At 43.6% G+C, this 16746-nt stretch overlaps 2 protein-coding genes across 2 annotated transcripts in view; one reads left to right on the top strand and one right to left on the bottom strand.

Annotated features, from left to right (window-relative positions):
• USH1G (USH1 protein network component sans) overlaps positions 1 to 16746 on the top strand; it is a 784266-nt gene that overhangs the window by 483171 nt on the left and 284349 nt on the right. The gene's annotated exons all lie outside the window — the stretch shown is intronic.
• Positions 15045 to 16746, bottom strand: part of LOC134565778 (proton channel OTOP2-like) — a 32880-nt gene continuing 31178 nt past the window's right edge. Inside the window, exon 6 of the mRNA XM_063425426.1 lies at positions 15045 to 15750. Within this exon, the coding sequence (XP_063281496.1) occupies positions 15580 to 15750 (171 nt within the window). The 3' untranslated portion in view covers positions 15045 to 15579. The remainder of the gene's footprint in view (positions 15751 to 16746) is intronic.

The following is a 16746-nucleotide window of genomic DNA, read 5'->3' on the forward strand; positions in this document are numbered from 1 at the left end:
TATAGTCCCCAGAACCACTGCAGCTTAATGTAGTGGTTCTGGTGTCTATAGCCTGTCCCTGCAGGCCTTTTAATGTAAACACGGCGGCACTCCAGCACTGGTTAGTTAGTTAACATGGCAAAAAAATAATTGGAAACGGTTAGGGGGGCTACTAATAAGGATAGGGGGAGAGGGGTAGGTAGAAAAATAATTGGAAGGGTTTAGGGGGGCTACTAATATGGATGGGAGGAGGGGGGAGGTAGAAAAATGATTGGAAGGGGTTAGGGGAGTACTAATATTAATGGAAGGGGTTGGGTGGGTTCTAATATGCATGGAAGGGGTTAGGGGGTACTAATATGCATGGAAGGGATAGGGGGTTAATATGCGTGGAAGGGGTAGGTGGGGTTCTTTTGTGCATGGAAGGGGTAAGGGTGGTTCTAATATTCATGGGAAGGGTAGGGGTGGTTCTAATCAGGAGGATCCCAGCGCTGTATCCGGGTAAGTAAAACCCCTTCCCTGTAGTGACCCTTTAATGTTATTATTTAATCATTTATATAGCGACTGCAAATTCCGTAGCGCTGTACAATGAGATAAACAACTCCTAGTTTACGGAATAAGAATATACCCGGCGAGTAAAAATGCTACCACCCCCAGATTTTTGGGGTTTTGCATCACAGTGACGATGGTATTCTTGTTGACCCCTCTCCAAACATAGCCATAAGCAGAGTCTTGGCCCCAAACAGTCTGGGCCCCAAACAGCATTTCCAAAGCTACTCCCAGGACTCACAGTTACCAAACCCTGCAGGAACAGCCATAAGCAGAGCCTGGGCCCCATGCACAATTCCAAAGCTATTCCCAGGACTCACAGTTGCCAAATCCTGCAGGAACAGCCATAAGCAGAGGTAGCGTTTCTGGAAAATTGGTTCCCACCCACTCTCCCTCACTTCCCAATGTCCCCAGGGTACTCATTTTGTTTATAGATAGTTCAAATTACCTGACCAACCATGTCCATCAATCCCTCCATGCCTGACATATCTTTACTCCCACAATGAATACCTTTAACCCTTCACCCATCTAACCTCATCTACAATTGTAACTGCTCAATTCTTCCTATCTGAAAAACAAAGCACCTATTCTCCTAATAATGTTCTCCTTTCTATTTTTCGCTTTATCCCTTACTTCTCTCATTATTAAATATCTCTTTCCTTCTACTTACCTGTTCCTGCTGACACCATCTTCATTTCTACCTCTCTACTTCCCTCATCTCTGTATTCATCACATGCACTATACTCGTACCTATCCAGCCTTTCTCCAAAAAAACCTCCTAAATCCTCTAAATACAAGCTCTCACCGCAGACATTTAAATATTACTCTCACCTTCTCTTCCTTTCCATCCTCCTGCTTGTGGCAGCTGGTGTTGTCTCTCCAAACTCTGGTCCCTCCTCTACTAACCTACCTTGTGCTAACACCAGAAATAATCTGATATCCATTACATGCAACTCTCACTATAACTCATCCTTTAAAGCTGCCCTCTGGAATGCATGCTCTTTGTGCAGCATCATTAAATCAACTTCCATCCATGACCTATTTATCCCATACTCCCTAAACTTACTTGCACTTACAGAAACATGCCTTTCTCCCTTTGATACTGATACCCCTGCCTCACTAACCTTTGGTGGTCTTCACTTTACCCCCCCCCCCCCCCCCTCCTGGTGCTGGGTCTATTCCTTGACCATTTCTCTGCTTGGATTCCCTACTTTATTTCAAGTAATATTCCTTCCCTAATTCTCCGGGATTTCAACATTCCCATTAACCCACTCTTGACCTCAGTAGCTTCCAAGCTCGTTTCTATTACCTCCCTCCTTCGCGTATCTCAGTGGCCTACACTCCCAAACATGTAGCTGGCAATACCCTTGATCTTATTTTTTCTAATGCATCCACTATCTCTAAGCTCCGTAACACTCCATTACCTTTTTTAGATCACCACCTCACCACCAACCTTATTATTTGTTCTTGAGAGCCCCCTCACCCAACATCCTCAGCCTAACCCCCCTCAACTCAGAAGGAACCTGAATTCTATTGACCTCCAGCAACTCTCAGCTGATGTCCATTCCAAACTCCCATCCACCCCTACCTTATCATGCTAGTCTCTGGCTACCTTCTCATATAATGCTACCCTCACCTACACCCTGGATGCTGCAGCACCACTCCAAATATGCACCTCAAGGAAGGTGTGCCTCCAACCATGGCACACTAAGGCGACCTGCTACCTGCAGAGATGCACCCGTTCAGCTTAACGCTGCCGGAGGAAGTCCTGCACCTTGTCAGACTTCCTCCATTATAAATTCATATCATTCATACAGCACAACCCTCACCCTTGCTAAACAATCCTACTTTTCCTCTCTCGTTAGTTCATGCTCACCGAATCCCAGGCATCTCTGTAATACCTTCAGCTCTCTCCTTCACCAACCTCAAGTCATCCCCCAAACTAACCTTTCAGCCAATAGCCTTGCATGCTACTTTACCAACAAGATTGAACAGTTAAGGAAATAATTCTCCCCCCTTTGCTCCTCTCTCTCTCAACCACACATGGACCGTACCTTCCCTACCCTTCAGGCCTTCTCCCCAGCTACAGAACAGGAAGTGGCTGCGCTTCTCCGCTTGTCCCACCACCTGTCTGCCTGATCCCATACCTCCCCACCTTAGCAGATCTTTCTGCTCTTGTCTTGTACCATGCTTAATACATGTCCTCAACTGCTCTCTTTCATCTGTTGTTGTCCCTGCTCCCCTTAAGCATACTACTGTCGTACCCATCCTAAAAAAGCCATGCCTAGACCTGTTTTCCTCTTCCAACTATCGTCCCATATCCCTGCTTTTTTCTAGAAAGACTTGTCTTTACTCGTATTGTTCACTTTTGAAATTCCAACTCCCTCCTCGATCCTCTTCAATCTGGCTTCCGCCTCCTCCACTCTACTGAGACTGCTCTTATTACACTTACAAATGGCCTAATTATAGCTAAAACCAAAGGCCACTACTCCATACTAATTCTTTTTGACCTCTCTGCCGCTTTTGACACTGTTGATCCTTCTCCAAACTCGTCAATCCCTCAGTCTCTGTGACAATGTCCTCTCATGGTTTTCCTCCTATCTCTCCAAACGTTTGTTCAGTGTCTCCTTTTGCAATGACACCTCCTCCTCTCGTCCTGTTCTCTCTTTATACTGCTTCTTTTGGCAAACTCATTAACTCCTTTGGATAATGCTAACATCTGTATGCCGATGACACCCAGATATATCTCTCCTCCCCTGATCTTTCCCCCACGGTCCTACAATGTGTCACTGCTTGACTTTCTTTAATCTCTGATTGTATGCCCTTCCACTTTCTAAATCTCATCTCTCTAAAATGAAGCTTCTTAGTTTTCCTCCTCATAATGCTGACCCTCCTCTTTTCCCTGCAAGTTGATGGTACTTGCATCAGTCTGCCCTTGCAAGCCCATTGTCTTGGTGTTATTTTCGATCCTGTCCTCACCTTTGCGCCTGATATCCAGTATGTTGCTAAAACCTGTTGATTCCACCTTAAAACATTGCCTGCAATTGCCCCTTTCTCACGCAAGATGCTGCCAAGGAGCTTGCTCATGCTCTGGTAAATTTCCACATGGATTACTGTAATTCTCTTCTAGTTGGTCTCCACGGAAGCATTTTTGCCCCTCAAGGGGAAGCTACGGGCCCTCCCTGGAGCAGGAGTGCAGGCCTGGCTTCACGGATATGCTGGTCTGCAGCCGCAAGACTCGGTTCACCTCCCTTGCGGGCTTCTGTCACTACCAAGGCATCGGGGCCTCCGTGACCTCATTGTGTGCTATGCCAGTATCGCTCCTATTTAAAGTGGCAGCTCCAGCCCAGCCTCCGTTGGTTACGACTCCGCTACTCCAATCGACTCCATGCCCTCCAGTGAGTCCGGTTCTGCATTGGTGGAGGGACAGGCCCAGGCGGTTCTGGGGCCTGGAGTTTGTTTTTTGGGGTGTTTGAGGGACCTTTAATAATTGGGAATGGAATTCAGCGGTCCCTTCTTTGGACGAGCAGGTTAGTGCGAGGTGGGACCCTTCCCCAGTTACTTCAGCGAAGGCTTCATCCCCAGCGGTCCCTGACTCTCCCACGTCTGCAGTTGGTTTGCCAAGTGTGGAGGTCATACCGGATGCTCATGAGGTGGCCTATATGTGCTGGTCGGGCCCTCTGGGTTTGCATTTGCGCCAAGAGGACTTGCCCCCTCCTGAGAAGTAGTCCAAGAACTCCGATAAGGATATAGACAAGTTCAGGTATCGGATGATTCCCATTACATTTGGAAATTAGATTAGGGCCTTCGCGATCCTGGCCAGTGTTATAGGGGAGAAGGCGCCGGACAAATGCTTGGCCCTGTTTTGTTACCAGGATACCATATGGAAGGCATGTCAGGTATATGGGGGATTGAGCTGCGTTACGATGAACAGTTCCGCCAGCGGCTGGCAGTTCGCCCATTCATGGGTTGGGATCAAATGGATATTGGTCTATGACTCGCCCAGTCTCGCATCAGGGTGGTCTGTCGGCCTTTCTCTGGGGCAGGGGTTGGCACGGTGGGGCACCCCACCTCGTTGGCCTTACCCAAGCACTTTGGTTGCTGTTGCCAATGAAAGCCAGTGCAAATGGGGGCCAGTTGTAAGTTTAAGCACAAATGCTCTATGTGTGGGGGCTCTCACTCAACCTCCTGCTGTTTAAAGTGAGGTAAAGCCGGGGAGCGTGGGGATACCGTGGTCTTGAAAGGGGAGGATGCCGGTGGACTTAGGCCCAATGCTCCCATTACTAAGCTGTTATAGGAACCGCAGGGCAACTAAACTGCTCCTTGGGGGGTTTCGTGGTGGGTTTTGGATTACGCACCGGGTGAGGGATTCTCCTGGGATGTGTCAGAATCTCAAGTTGGTCCAGGATCAATAAGCTCAATAAGGAAGTGTCGCTTGTGGGGATGGTGGCCCGTTTATGGCCTTGCCAATCCCTTACTTATGGGTCTCCCCATTGGGTGAAAAGAAGAAAGAGCATCCGTTGTAATATTAGCAACCCCGGGTTGCCAGTGGTTGCAGAAGTCCATTGATTTAGTACCTGCGGATGCGATGGGAGCAGCTGTTGCCCAAAGTGGTCCATTTATCTGGCTGCTCGGTGTTCCTGATGTCATTTTAATACATGCTAGTCCCCTGGAAGAGCCATTATTCGGTGAAATGCGCGTCAGGACAGTTTAGAGCAGTGGGCGGCAGCAGTGGCGTACACACACTCCATGGGGCCCCGGTGCGAAACTGATCCGTGGGCCCCCCTACCCAAACCCACTCCCCCCTGACTGTGCCCCCCCCCACACATACATACAGACACAAACACATACACACACCCCCGACAGACACAGACACATACATACAGAGACACACACGCAGACACATACATACAGAGACACACATACATACACAGACATACATACAGATACACACATACAGAGACACAGACACACAATCATACACACATACACAGACATACATACAGATATACACACACACACACACACACACACAGACAAAGACACAGACATACATACACATACGGATACACACACACACAGAGACACAGACACAAACATACATACACAGACATACATACATATACACACATACATACACACATACAGAGACACAGACATACATACAGATACACAGACGCAGACATACATACACACAGACACAGACATACATACAGAGACACAGACACACACATACATACACACATACACAGACACACACATACATACAGAGACACAGACACAGACATACATACACACAGACAGACACAAAGACATACAGAGACACAGACACACAGACATACATACACACAAATACACAAAATGTTTCCTAACATGTGTGACTTTCCCTGGGGTCCAGTGGTGGCTCAGCCTGATGGGAGTCAGAGTTCCCACTCTGACTCCCTCCTCCTTTCGGTTTCCTCCCGCGCGGGCTCTCAGTATGCTGGGAGGAGTGACGTGCGGTCACTTCCTCCCAGCCGTGATGATGTAATCACAGGGGGCCCGGTCGCGCTCTTAAAGCGCCCAGCGCAGACCGGGCCCCTTTACAATCCATGTCCATCGGGAGGCCCTGACAGCATGGGCCACCCGATGGACCCCTTAACATGTGGCCCCGGCAGTTTGCCGCACAGGCCGGGGCCGCAAAGCGTGGCAGCTGCTACCCGGTCGCGGGGCTCCGCAGGGCGGCCGGGCCCCCTGGAGTGCCGGGCCCGGTCGCAGCTGCGACCCCTGCGACCGCGGTACGTACGCCACTGGGCGGCAGTTAGTTAAGGGATGATGCTGCAGCTATATACTATTCTTTAGACAAGCCACCACTCTGTGATTTTAGTATGCAATAATTTATTCATAAGCTAGCAACGGGTAGCAATCGAGGTGAGGGGAAGGAATCTGGCTCTCTTCTTTATTTTGTTTTGGGTTTTGGACATTGGAGATTTTGGGAGTCTAGATGTTTCTATAGGGGTACCCACGAAGGTACTTCAGTTGATATTGGATGTATATAGGTTTCTCCTATAGTTAGGCAATACTCCCCTTCCTGTTCCCTGCTATTATTTAATTTCAGATTTTTTTAGCCAGTACTCCTCCCCTCGCCTTCCCTTTTTTTCAGCAATAAATAGGTTGCCATCTTACAGTATAGCAGCCATCTTAATTATCAGTTGGGAACAGCTTCCCGCCCTCCCTCCCTTTATTTGTTTCATGTTCGTTTGTCTGTGTGTTTTGTTTGCCACAGCTTGTTTGCCCAGCGGGCATGTGTACACCCAGCGGGCGTGGTGGGAGCCCAGAGGGCTTGGTGGGTATAAAGCTGAAGTTTAAAGATTTATATATTTATATTTGAATAAAGCTTTCGCCTATTTTAAACCAAAGCAAGTCTGGTGTGTTTTCATTGGATGCAAAGGTTGGGGTTTATGAAGGGCTAGGTTTTTACCCTCTACCTACGCACATAAATGCTGCCGCCAAGTTGATCTTTCTTACCCGTTGCTCCTCCCATATCTTGCCCCTCTGTCGACCCTTACACTGGCTTCCTGTATCCTATAGGTGTCAATTCAAAATACTAACCCTTACCTATAAAGGTCTAAACAACTCTAGCCCCTCTTGCATTTCTTCACTGATTCATAGGAACAGCCTGCCTACCTCCATCAGACTTTTCCCCAGTCTTCAATTGTTTAAGAAGTCCCTCAAAACACGTGTTCTGAAATGCTTATGGACTTCCAGAGTAACTTATCTATACTTATCCTTATCTGTATCTTGCTATATACTAAAGAGCCAGTTCTGCTACGATTCCACCTTGTGTGTCTTATTGCTTCTCCGAGTGCTCATTTCAACAATCTGGTTTCCCTTGAACATACTTTAGGTTATTTATCCACAACAATTTGGTACTGAAACCCAGGAGCAGACAATCGGACCCTTCCGGACCAAGTCAGGGGACTACGGAGTTCTAGACGGTGAATCTAACAACTGCAGCAGGTAATAAAAAGTGTTTATTTTCTACCTAAATGATTCACTCTCTAGTGTACTCTCTGGGTTCCAGCATAGCCACCCACCCAAATTGTGGTTAGTTCCAGGTTTTAGTATCTCCGGTTATGGATTCTATCAGAGGGGGGAAGTGTAAGTCATATAGTCGGGTTAGGTTTTGTGGGTGTACTCCCAAGTACTTGGAAGGGATATGAGGATTGTAGCTCTATGTGATTGGAGGGTTCTATCTGGAGAGGGAGTATTTCGCTTTTGGCGAAGTTAACCTTGAAGTTGGATAAACGATTATAGAGAGAGAGCTCTTCAATCAGGTGAGGTAGGGTCTGTTTGGGGTCTGAGAGAGAAAATAGCAGGTCGTCCACGAAAGCGGAGACCTTATATTTCTGCTTCCCCACCTATAGTCCCCTAATGTTTGGATGTTCCTAATGCCCGGTTCTAAGATCAGTATTCATCGGAGTTGGGATAGGGAGCACCATTCGTGATTTGTACCTGACCGGAGAGCTGGCCATTGATTCTGATTCTGGAGAATGGCCTGGAGTATATGGCTGAGATCCACTTTAGCCAGTTGGGGCCAAATCCCAGCCTCCTCAATGTCTCAAGCAGAAGCGTCCAATCCACTCTATTGAACGCTTTTTCCGCGTCGATAGTGAGGATCAGGCTTTGGGTAGTGGATGTGTGTGTCATTTGTATTAAATTAATTACATTGGCTGTGTTGTTTTTGGCTTCTCGCGTTGGGACGAATCCCGCTTGGTCGGGGTGAATCAAGGTTTCCAACAAGAGTCTGAGGCGGGTGGCCAAAATCTTTGTAAAGATTTTAAATCGATGTTGATGAGGGAAATGGGTTTATAGTTCCCACATTCTGAGGGTTTTTTCCCTGGTTTTAGGATGAAGGTGATATGGGCTTCGAGCGCAGCGACTGGTAGTGTCCTGGACTGTGTAAGTGAGTTGAATGCCGACACAAATGGTACGGCCAGGGTGTGCGCAAAAGTTTTAGAATATTTTGTGGAAAAAACGTCTGGACCAGGGCTCTTACCCATTGGCAGGCTTTTCACCACATTCATAAATTCATCCGGAAGGATGGGGGAATCGAAGGATTGCCAAAGGAAGTGTTCTGTCTCTGCACTAGATGGGGGTTCTTGGCGTAGGTTATAGAGTTTAGTATAGTATGCCTGGCAGGCTTTTGAGATGTCATGGTGCAAATGTAATGTTTCTCACGATGTTTGTTTGATTTTGGCTATGAACGTGTTTTGTCTATCTTTTTGCAATGCCCTGGCTAGTAGACAAATATAAAACAGCAAATACAGGGTGCACCAAGAAACAAATAATTAAATAAATTGGAAAGGTAAAATAAAACCAGAAAAACAAGCAAACAAAGTTCACAGGTATTTTCTTCAAAAATTTGCAAGACGTCTTGGGTAAAATCCTCATCAGCATATGTAAAAGAAGAAACACAGAGGGGACCAATGGTGCAGTAACTTTAGGAAATGTGGCCACAGACAACACTAAGGATAAGAAGTGCCAACTAACATATACAGGAGCTATAACCAGCTCAAGTTAAAACAGCATACAGTGGTTTTAAACTCCCCACATATAGGATATTCCTCTGACGATATGTTCAGTGTAGATCATATGAAATAAAAGCACAAGAGAAGGCCCATAGTGCTCTCTATAGATAAAAGAAAGTGCTGAATAAAAGGAAATGCACTTACAATTTACGGAGCAGACAAAGCAATTTGTGTAATGTGCACATCTGCAGCCAAAGGAGCAAATATCCGTCCCAGTCACTAACACCTGGAGGTAACCACGGTAGGCCGTTTGTAGGAGCTCTCGATTTTTTCAAAGTCGTGAACGCCTTCAAAGGACCTCGAGGTGGGTAGGAACTTTGTTGTGGTGGTGCAGGATGGTTTATCCTGTGCTCAAGTTGCAGCCAAATGTTGTGGAAAAGCCTGCCCAGCGTCAGCGTTGGGGGATGGGAGCCATGCGCCTCAGCCATTCCAGGAGCGTGTTGCCGCACGGTTCAGCGGGTCTTGGGTGTGCGCCATGCCAAGGTGCCGGTAAGTCAGCATTGGGGACTGGGATAACCCCCACCGGTCCAGCGGAGGGGCGGAACAGGACTTGCCCCCCAACAGCCTAGTGCAGCACCGCCGATGAGGTTAGCTGCAACTCTCAGTCGGGACCATGCAAGGCCGCTGTGTGATTTTCTAGGAGCCCCACAGCTGCTGACAGCAAGAGTATCCCAGAAAGATTCTTGATACTTGTCGTTTCCAGATGCTATTGGGCAGCCACCAGAGGAATAATGTCCGCCAGGTGTCAAGAATAAAGGCTGAAATACAAGATTTGTGAGGAGCTCCCGTCCCATGCGTCTGATCAGCATGGTGGTCGAGTCCTGCCCCCTGACCTGCCAATATTTACCTTAATCATCATTCCTTCTACAGCATTTGGTAAATTTGCAATGTCTTTGTAATTACAGTTGTGGCGGTACCACTGCCTGTCCGTGAATTGCTTTCTTTATATTGTGTGTGTTTTCCCCATTCTTTCATTTATTGTGCCCGCTCCCCGTTTGGGAGGTCTTCCACGAAGGAAATCCATTCACCTCCCGAACAGGGACCACCACGATACCTCATTTAGAATGTTCACACCTCGCTACATAGGTGTCAAACTGCAAACTGCGAGGGGAAACAGTTAATGAGTGCTTCCCTTGGTGGCCGCCATTCGTACAGACAAAACACCATCAAGGGGAGCATTCATGGATTGTTTCCAGGACCTCCCTGGTGCCCTCATTGGAACATTCACACCAATTAATCAGAATGTTTGCACTCGCAACATTAGTGTGAAACTGCAAGTGAAGTAATTTATGAGTGCTCCCCTGGGTGGCCGCCATATAGTATAGTCGAACACAGTCCAGGGGCAGCATTCGTATTCCAAAAAAGACGCTTCCCTTGCCAGGTTTCAAACAGGGACCTCGCGAGCGGAGCCTGGTCGAGGAAGGCGCCACTGTGAGGTTCCCTGAGGTTTGTAGAGACACAAATGGGACACTGACTAGGTTGGCAGGCTTGTCGGTGCTTGCATGGACAAAGAGACCAGCTGATTTCCCGCGGGTCGGATTTTCTGTGCCTGGGAGACAAAGGGACGGTCCATTTTTCCCACGCCTGGACTCCCAGGTATAGAGGCTCCTGGGAAGAAGACCCCCTGGCGGCAAGTGTGGGAACCCTGTGTTCACAGTGGCGGGCTTTAGGAACAAAGGGAACAAATTCCCTTCCAGTGCTAGGGTCCCAGTGAGAGGGAGGATCTTGGGATGTGACCTTGTCTGTTTGTGTGGGAAACCCCTTGCACGGGGTTATGCATGTGTAGGCAATAAAGTGTTGTTGTACCTCCAGGACTGTGTGTCATCCAGTTAATGAGGGGAAATGGATCTCTTTGGACTTTAAATGTTTCCTGACCAGCTGAAGGAAGGGAAATAGCGGAGGTAACCAGTTGGGTTACCTGTGTTCCTCTACAACAGTGACCTAGAAATTCATGCTAAACTTGAATATCTTAGTTTTAAGTAAAAAATATTTCGAAAGTAAAGTCTATTTTATTCTTGAATTATGAACTTAGTAGAATTCTTACAGAGAATTCTTCAGCCTTGTTTAAAGTTAACTGATGCATCATTGATTGTTTATCGCTTCCTCTACAGAGAAGATGTCTTGAGGCCATGAAGAACTTTCTTTAGGCTTGCTAACACTCAAATTCCTTTACTGTCAACTAGGTGAATCTCTGCATCAGCTGCTTTTTATGTGGGATGTTGCCCCTTTGTTTACTAGGAATGAGCATGGAAAAAATATTCGGTTCGGCATTCTGAAATTCGGGACTTCAGCACTTCGGAACTTCAGTTCGGCACTTCAGGAAAGTGTAGGGTTAGGGTTAGGGTTGGTTTAGGGTTAGAGGTAGGGTTAGGGGTCAGGTTAGGGTAGGATTAGGGGTAGATGTAGGGTTATGGGTAGGGTTAGGGTAGCGTTAGGGGTAGGGTAAGGTTAGGGGTAGGACAAGGGTTGGTTTAGGAGTAGGGTTAGGGTAGGGTTAAGGGTTAGGATAGGGTTAGAGGTAGAGGTAAGGTTAGGGGTAGGGTTAGGGGTAATGTTAGAGTAGGGTAAAAGGGTTCAGGTAGGGTTAGGGTAGGGTTAAGGGTTAGGGGTAGGGTTAGGGGTAGGGTTAGGGTAGGGTTAAGGATGGGGTAGGGTTAGAGGTAGGGTAAAGGGTATGGTTAGGGTTAGGGTAAGGTTAAGGGTTTGGTTAGGGTTAAGGTAGGGTAGGGTTAAGGGTAGGGTTAGGGTTGGTTTAGGGGTAGGGTTGGTTTAAGAGAAGGGTTAGGGTAGGGTTAGGGTCGGGTTAGTGGTAGGGTTAGGGGTTGGGTTAGGAGTAGGGTTAAGGTTACTCTACCCCTACCCTAACCCTGCCCATAACCTTACCCCAACCACTAACCCTACCCCTAAACCTAACCCTAGCCCTTAGCCTACTCCAACCACTAACTCTACCCCAACCCCTAACCCTACCCCAACCCCTAGCCCAACATTTAACGCTACCACTAACCCTACCCCTACCTCAACCCCAACTACTAACCTAACCCTAACCCCTAACCTCAATCTTCTCCAGTTTTGCCACTTTTCAGAAATCCAAAGCACTTCGGCACTTCAGAAATTCAGCACTTCAGCAATTTGGTTCTGTTCGGCATTCCAAAATTTGGCACTTTGGAAATTCGGCACATTGGACATTCGGAAGCATCCAAATGTCAGAATTTCCCAAATTCTGCCAAATTGGCATTCGGAACGAAACAAATTGCACATGTCTAGTGTTTATCATTAGCCCTTTTGATATTAACCCATTGAGTTGGTCCTTTAGATTGTAAGCTCATTTGGGCAGGGACCTCTTTACTTACTGTTTGTACATGTCATACATGTTTTGTTCAAATTAAATGTTTGTCTTGCTTCCTATTTTAAGGCTCTGATAAATATGTTGGTTTTGTATAAATAATTGTCATTTCTCAATAGCATGTGAATTTAATAGCGGAGAAATCCATTGAGTTGAAGCAGTCATATGTTAAAATAATTAAATGACTGCACAATACCACCCTATATAGCCATTCAAGGGCACCTATATTTAGAAGCCATATTATCTAAAAGTCCCTATTAATCTCAAAGCTGTGAGTATAAAAAAGATCTTGTCCCATAGAGAAATATTAGTAACACTAAGAAGACACACTTCAGTGTCAATGGTTCCCTGCAGTCAAATAAAATATCAGCGTTAGAGATCAAACACAAGGAAATCAATTAAGAGCCTCTGACACATGCATTTCGCCAAGTAAGGCTCATCAGAGGGGATTGTCTGTTTTTATGTTATTTTAGGTGTAGGAAGTGACAGAGACACCTCATAGTTAGCAGTTAGCATTGTACATTTCATTATACCACCTCCTATACTGTGAATGTAACTTTGACAATTGGGAAGTACATACACATTCATTTAATATATATATATATATATATATATATATATATTTTTTTTTATTATTATTTTTTTTTAAAGGTGATCATATTATTGGATTTGATTTTATTAGCGATAATAAAAGTTAAGTTCTAATTCACACTGGTATCATGTCAGTTCATACTCCCTTATTTGTCAGAATGTATTAAAAAAAACACCATTTTAATTTTTTTTATTTCTTTGTTTGCTGTTTGGGGTTACCTGCCCTTCCCCCTCTCTGATTGGTGTGTTTGTTATAGAATAGTTAATTGATTTAAATATCAGTTAAAATTATTTTAATGATTTTGAACACATATGAGTGTCTGTTACCATCGTTATCTGCTGTTTGTTTACCATTATCTCTCTTTTGGCATCTGCAATCTGCATTTCCATGTGTCAGGCTACTACAGTAAATATACAACAGTAAATATGACCCTGTGCCTTATTTAGCTGTAATAGCAATAAACAATATTAGTGTTGTCCTTCATTTGGAATCTAGGAGTCTCATTACTCTCTTTCAACACTCTATGTTCATTTGAGCATAGTATTTCTCAGTATCTTTGAAACTTCTCAGTGGTGTTTTGAAATCTACAAAATGTACTTTTTCATCACCCTGCATACTATGGATGTCAAACTGTTTAAATGATTCAGGCAAACATTACAGAATAATCGCAGTTAACACTCCATCACTTAACGTTTCTCCCATATTTCTTAATGGCTTTCTCTGCACGTATAACAGACACCCAGGAGTAGGGTTAGGCTGAACAATTAAGGGGTGTACAATGACATATCCACCACTTCATTTCTATATTTATTTAGAGCCCCCACCTGCTGCTCATGAGCATTATCCTGTTTCATTTGCATTGGGATTAATTCATGTGTTGGCTTGGTGTTCGTTTCTTTTTCAGAATCGCCATTCGGCCTAAATTTGTTTGTTAAATGAGAATGACTTAGACATTTTAGTAGAAAGGAACTAGATAACAATGAACAATGTCAGTCTAAGGATGGAAAGGCCAGTAAAAAAAAAATAATTTATTAATTACTATGCTATAAATACAGCTTTTCCTCTTTATATTTTATCTTGCATTATAGTTTTGGGCACTGTTTTTCCAGAAGACTATTACTGAACTGGAAAAAGTGCAGAGGCTATCTCCAAAATTAATAAGGGGAATAAATGATTTTTTTTTTATGAACGAAGGCTAGAAGAGGTAAGTCTCCTAAAGGGACATGATAATATTACACAAATATATACAGTACTAATACAAACATCTGTCTGGTGGCCTGTTCATTAACAGAAATGTACAGGAATTATCAAATAAAACTTCAGGAAAATTATATTACCAGTAGAAGAGTAAAAGATTCTTTATACCAAAAAACAACAAAATGATGGAATTCTGTCTAGATTCTTTTAAGAAATTCAGGGTGAAGGAAGAGTTTTCTCACTTTACAGCACAATTAAAAATGTGTAGAAAGCTGAACTTTTTTCAAGCTCTATTACATAAATTATATAGTATTAAGATACAACCCAATGTATATTTTAGCAAAACACAGATAGATTGTGCAATTGTTTTTGTTCAGAATTTAAAACAATACCCTTACTTCCTACGCGGATAAATCAGTTATTGTTTATGGATTTGATTCAGATGCCGAGTATGCATAAATTTACCTAAGGTCACCCACATGATGCAACAGACACATTATTAAAAGGCAGACGGCTACACCTTTCAAAAAAAAAGATGACAAGAATTTGTATTGGGTTATCTGTTTTCAAACATAAAAATATCTTCATCAGTCATCAGTTTAAAAAGTATAATCTTGCTGGTTGTAAGCACATCAGTATTTTACACTATTAAGGAACCGGTACTGGTAAGGTAATTTCAGTACTCTTGTACTTGAATATTTTCAAACATACACAACACAGCACTGTCTATATCTTTATATTCACATATATTAAATTATACATACATTCATTTTGCATTTGCACTCTTATATCATATATAATTTATATGTACATTTATAATTGTTTTTCACATTGACGCAACATTTTACAACCTTCATTTTACATCCAGCTTTTATCTTTAGCTCAGTTAATGTCCAGTAAATTTTCAGTATGGATGACGGTGAATGGAGGTAAATGACAGTGAAGGAGAATTTGGCACATGACACTGATTAGAAATATGTTGCTATTAGCTGCTCACATTCCATTGTGTTTTCAGAAGAAAACTTGCAATAAAACTTTGTAGTTATACTATACTCATGAAAATCTTGTTTTTTAAAAATAAATAAATACGAAGAATAATATCTTGTGCTGGTCTTAGAGTTGTAGGAAGATGATAACATGATGGGAAACCCTTTTTTATTTACCAATCTTAGCATTTGTATCCGTAAAGTAATTGCAAGTCCTCATTATTCAAGATTTTTCTGATACCTCCACTCTTTCATCCAATGGTATTTGTCTATATTTTCATTATTTATTGCATTTTTCCTGCGTTCACTCTGCCATCCCCTCACTCTATAACACTGTATATGCCCTTATCCTCATGAGAGCACCATTTAAGACATCCCGAACACTTCTAGCAGACTAGCAGCAGCATGCATCCTATAGAAAATCCCAAAAGGTAGACATATGTTGGTGATTATAGTCCAGACAACAACTCCGTAGAATTTCAACTCCAGGTTGTTCTTCAGCTGTGGGCGAGCTCCAAATGCTGGCATGAGCCAAAGCTACAGAGATATAAAGTATGATAGTGTTAATTAAGTTGTTTGCATTTACAATGTCACGATGAAATGTATTTTTAATTTGGATTAAGTGGAGAAATGCATTAGTATCTTCCTACAGAGATTAGATCACAAATGTTACATATGCACAGATGTTTGTTATAATAAAAATTGAGGGACAGTAATGGAATCCAAGTTTGCACACTCTATGTCTAGTTTTGCTGTAGTAGAAGATATATCATATATTTTGACATTCTTAACAACCAAGGCAATTAATTATTAATTAGCACAGTTGCAATGACTGTTTGATTTTGATTTGGCAATGTCGATTGCCATAAGTTATTTATTTATTTATTTATTTATTTATTATTTATTACATCTGTGATCTCAATTTTACTTTAAGCACAGATACTGACAGAATTAACTAAAAAATTAGACTGCAAATTCTTAATATTGACATTCAAGTGACACATTAGAAAAAGTTACTTTGGATCCTATACTGTATAGAAATATCTATTATCTGTAGTACTTTCAAATCAAAACTATAAATCTTACCATAACATTTTTTTTTATATGGAAGTGAGTTCTCAGGACACACAATGGTAAATAACAGATCATGCTACTACACAACCATCTTGTATGTGAAAATCTGTGTTATCTCAACACAAACATGTTCCAAAATGAGAAAAAGGAAAATTGGTAAGCCTTGGTGGGTGGCATTGCACACTGGGAAATGGTCAGATGAGGCCATATGTTACAGCACAACCTAGTTGTTGACTCTGTATACAAGATATATATCCAGTCACAAAAATGAGGACTTAAGCAAAACTACACTACGACTATGTCTAGTATCCAGTGGCGTACACACAACCCATGGGGCCCCAGTGCGAAACTGATCCATGGGGCCTTCCCAGACAGACACACACACACACATACATACATACATACAGAAACACACACACACAGACAGATAGATACATACAGAAATATACATACACACAT

Source organism: Pelobates fuscus, chromosome 6 (genome assembly GCF_036172605.1).
Source record: "Pelobates fuscus isolate aPelFus1 chromosome 6, aPelFus1.pri, whole genome shotgun sequence".
Classification (NCBI taxonomy): domain Eukaryota; kingdom Metazoa; phylum Chordata; class Amphibia; order Anura; family Pelobatidae; genus Pelobates; species Pelobates fuscus.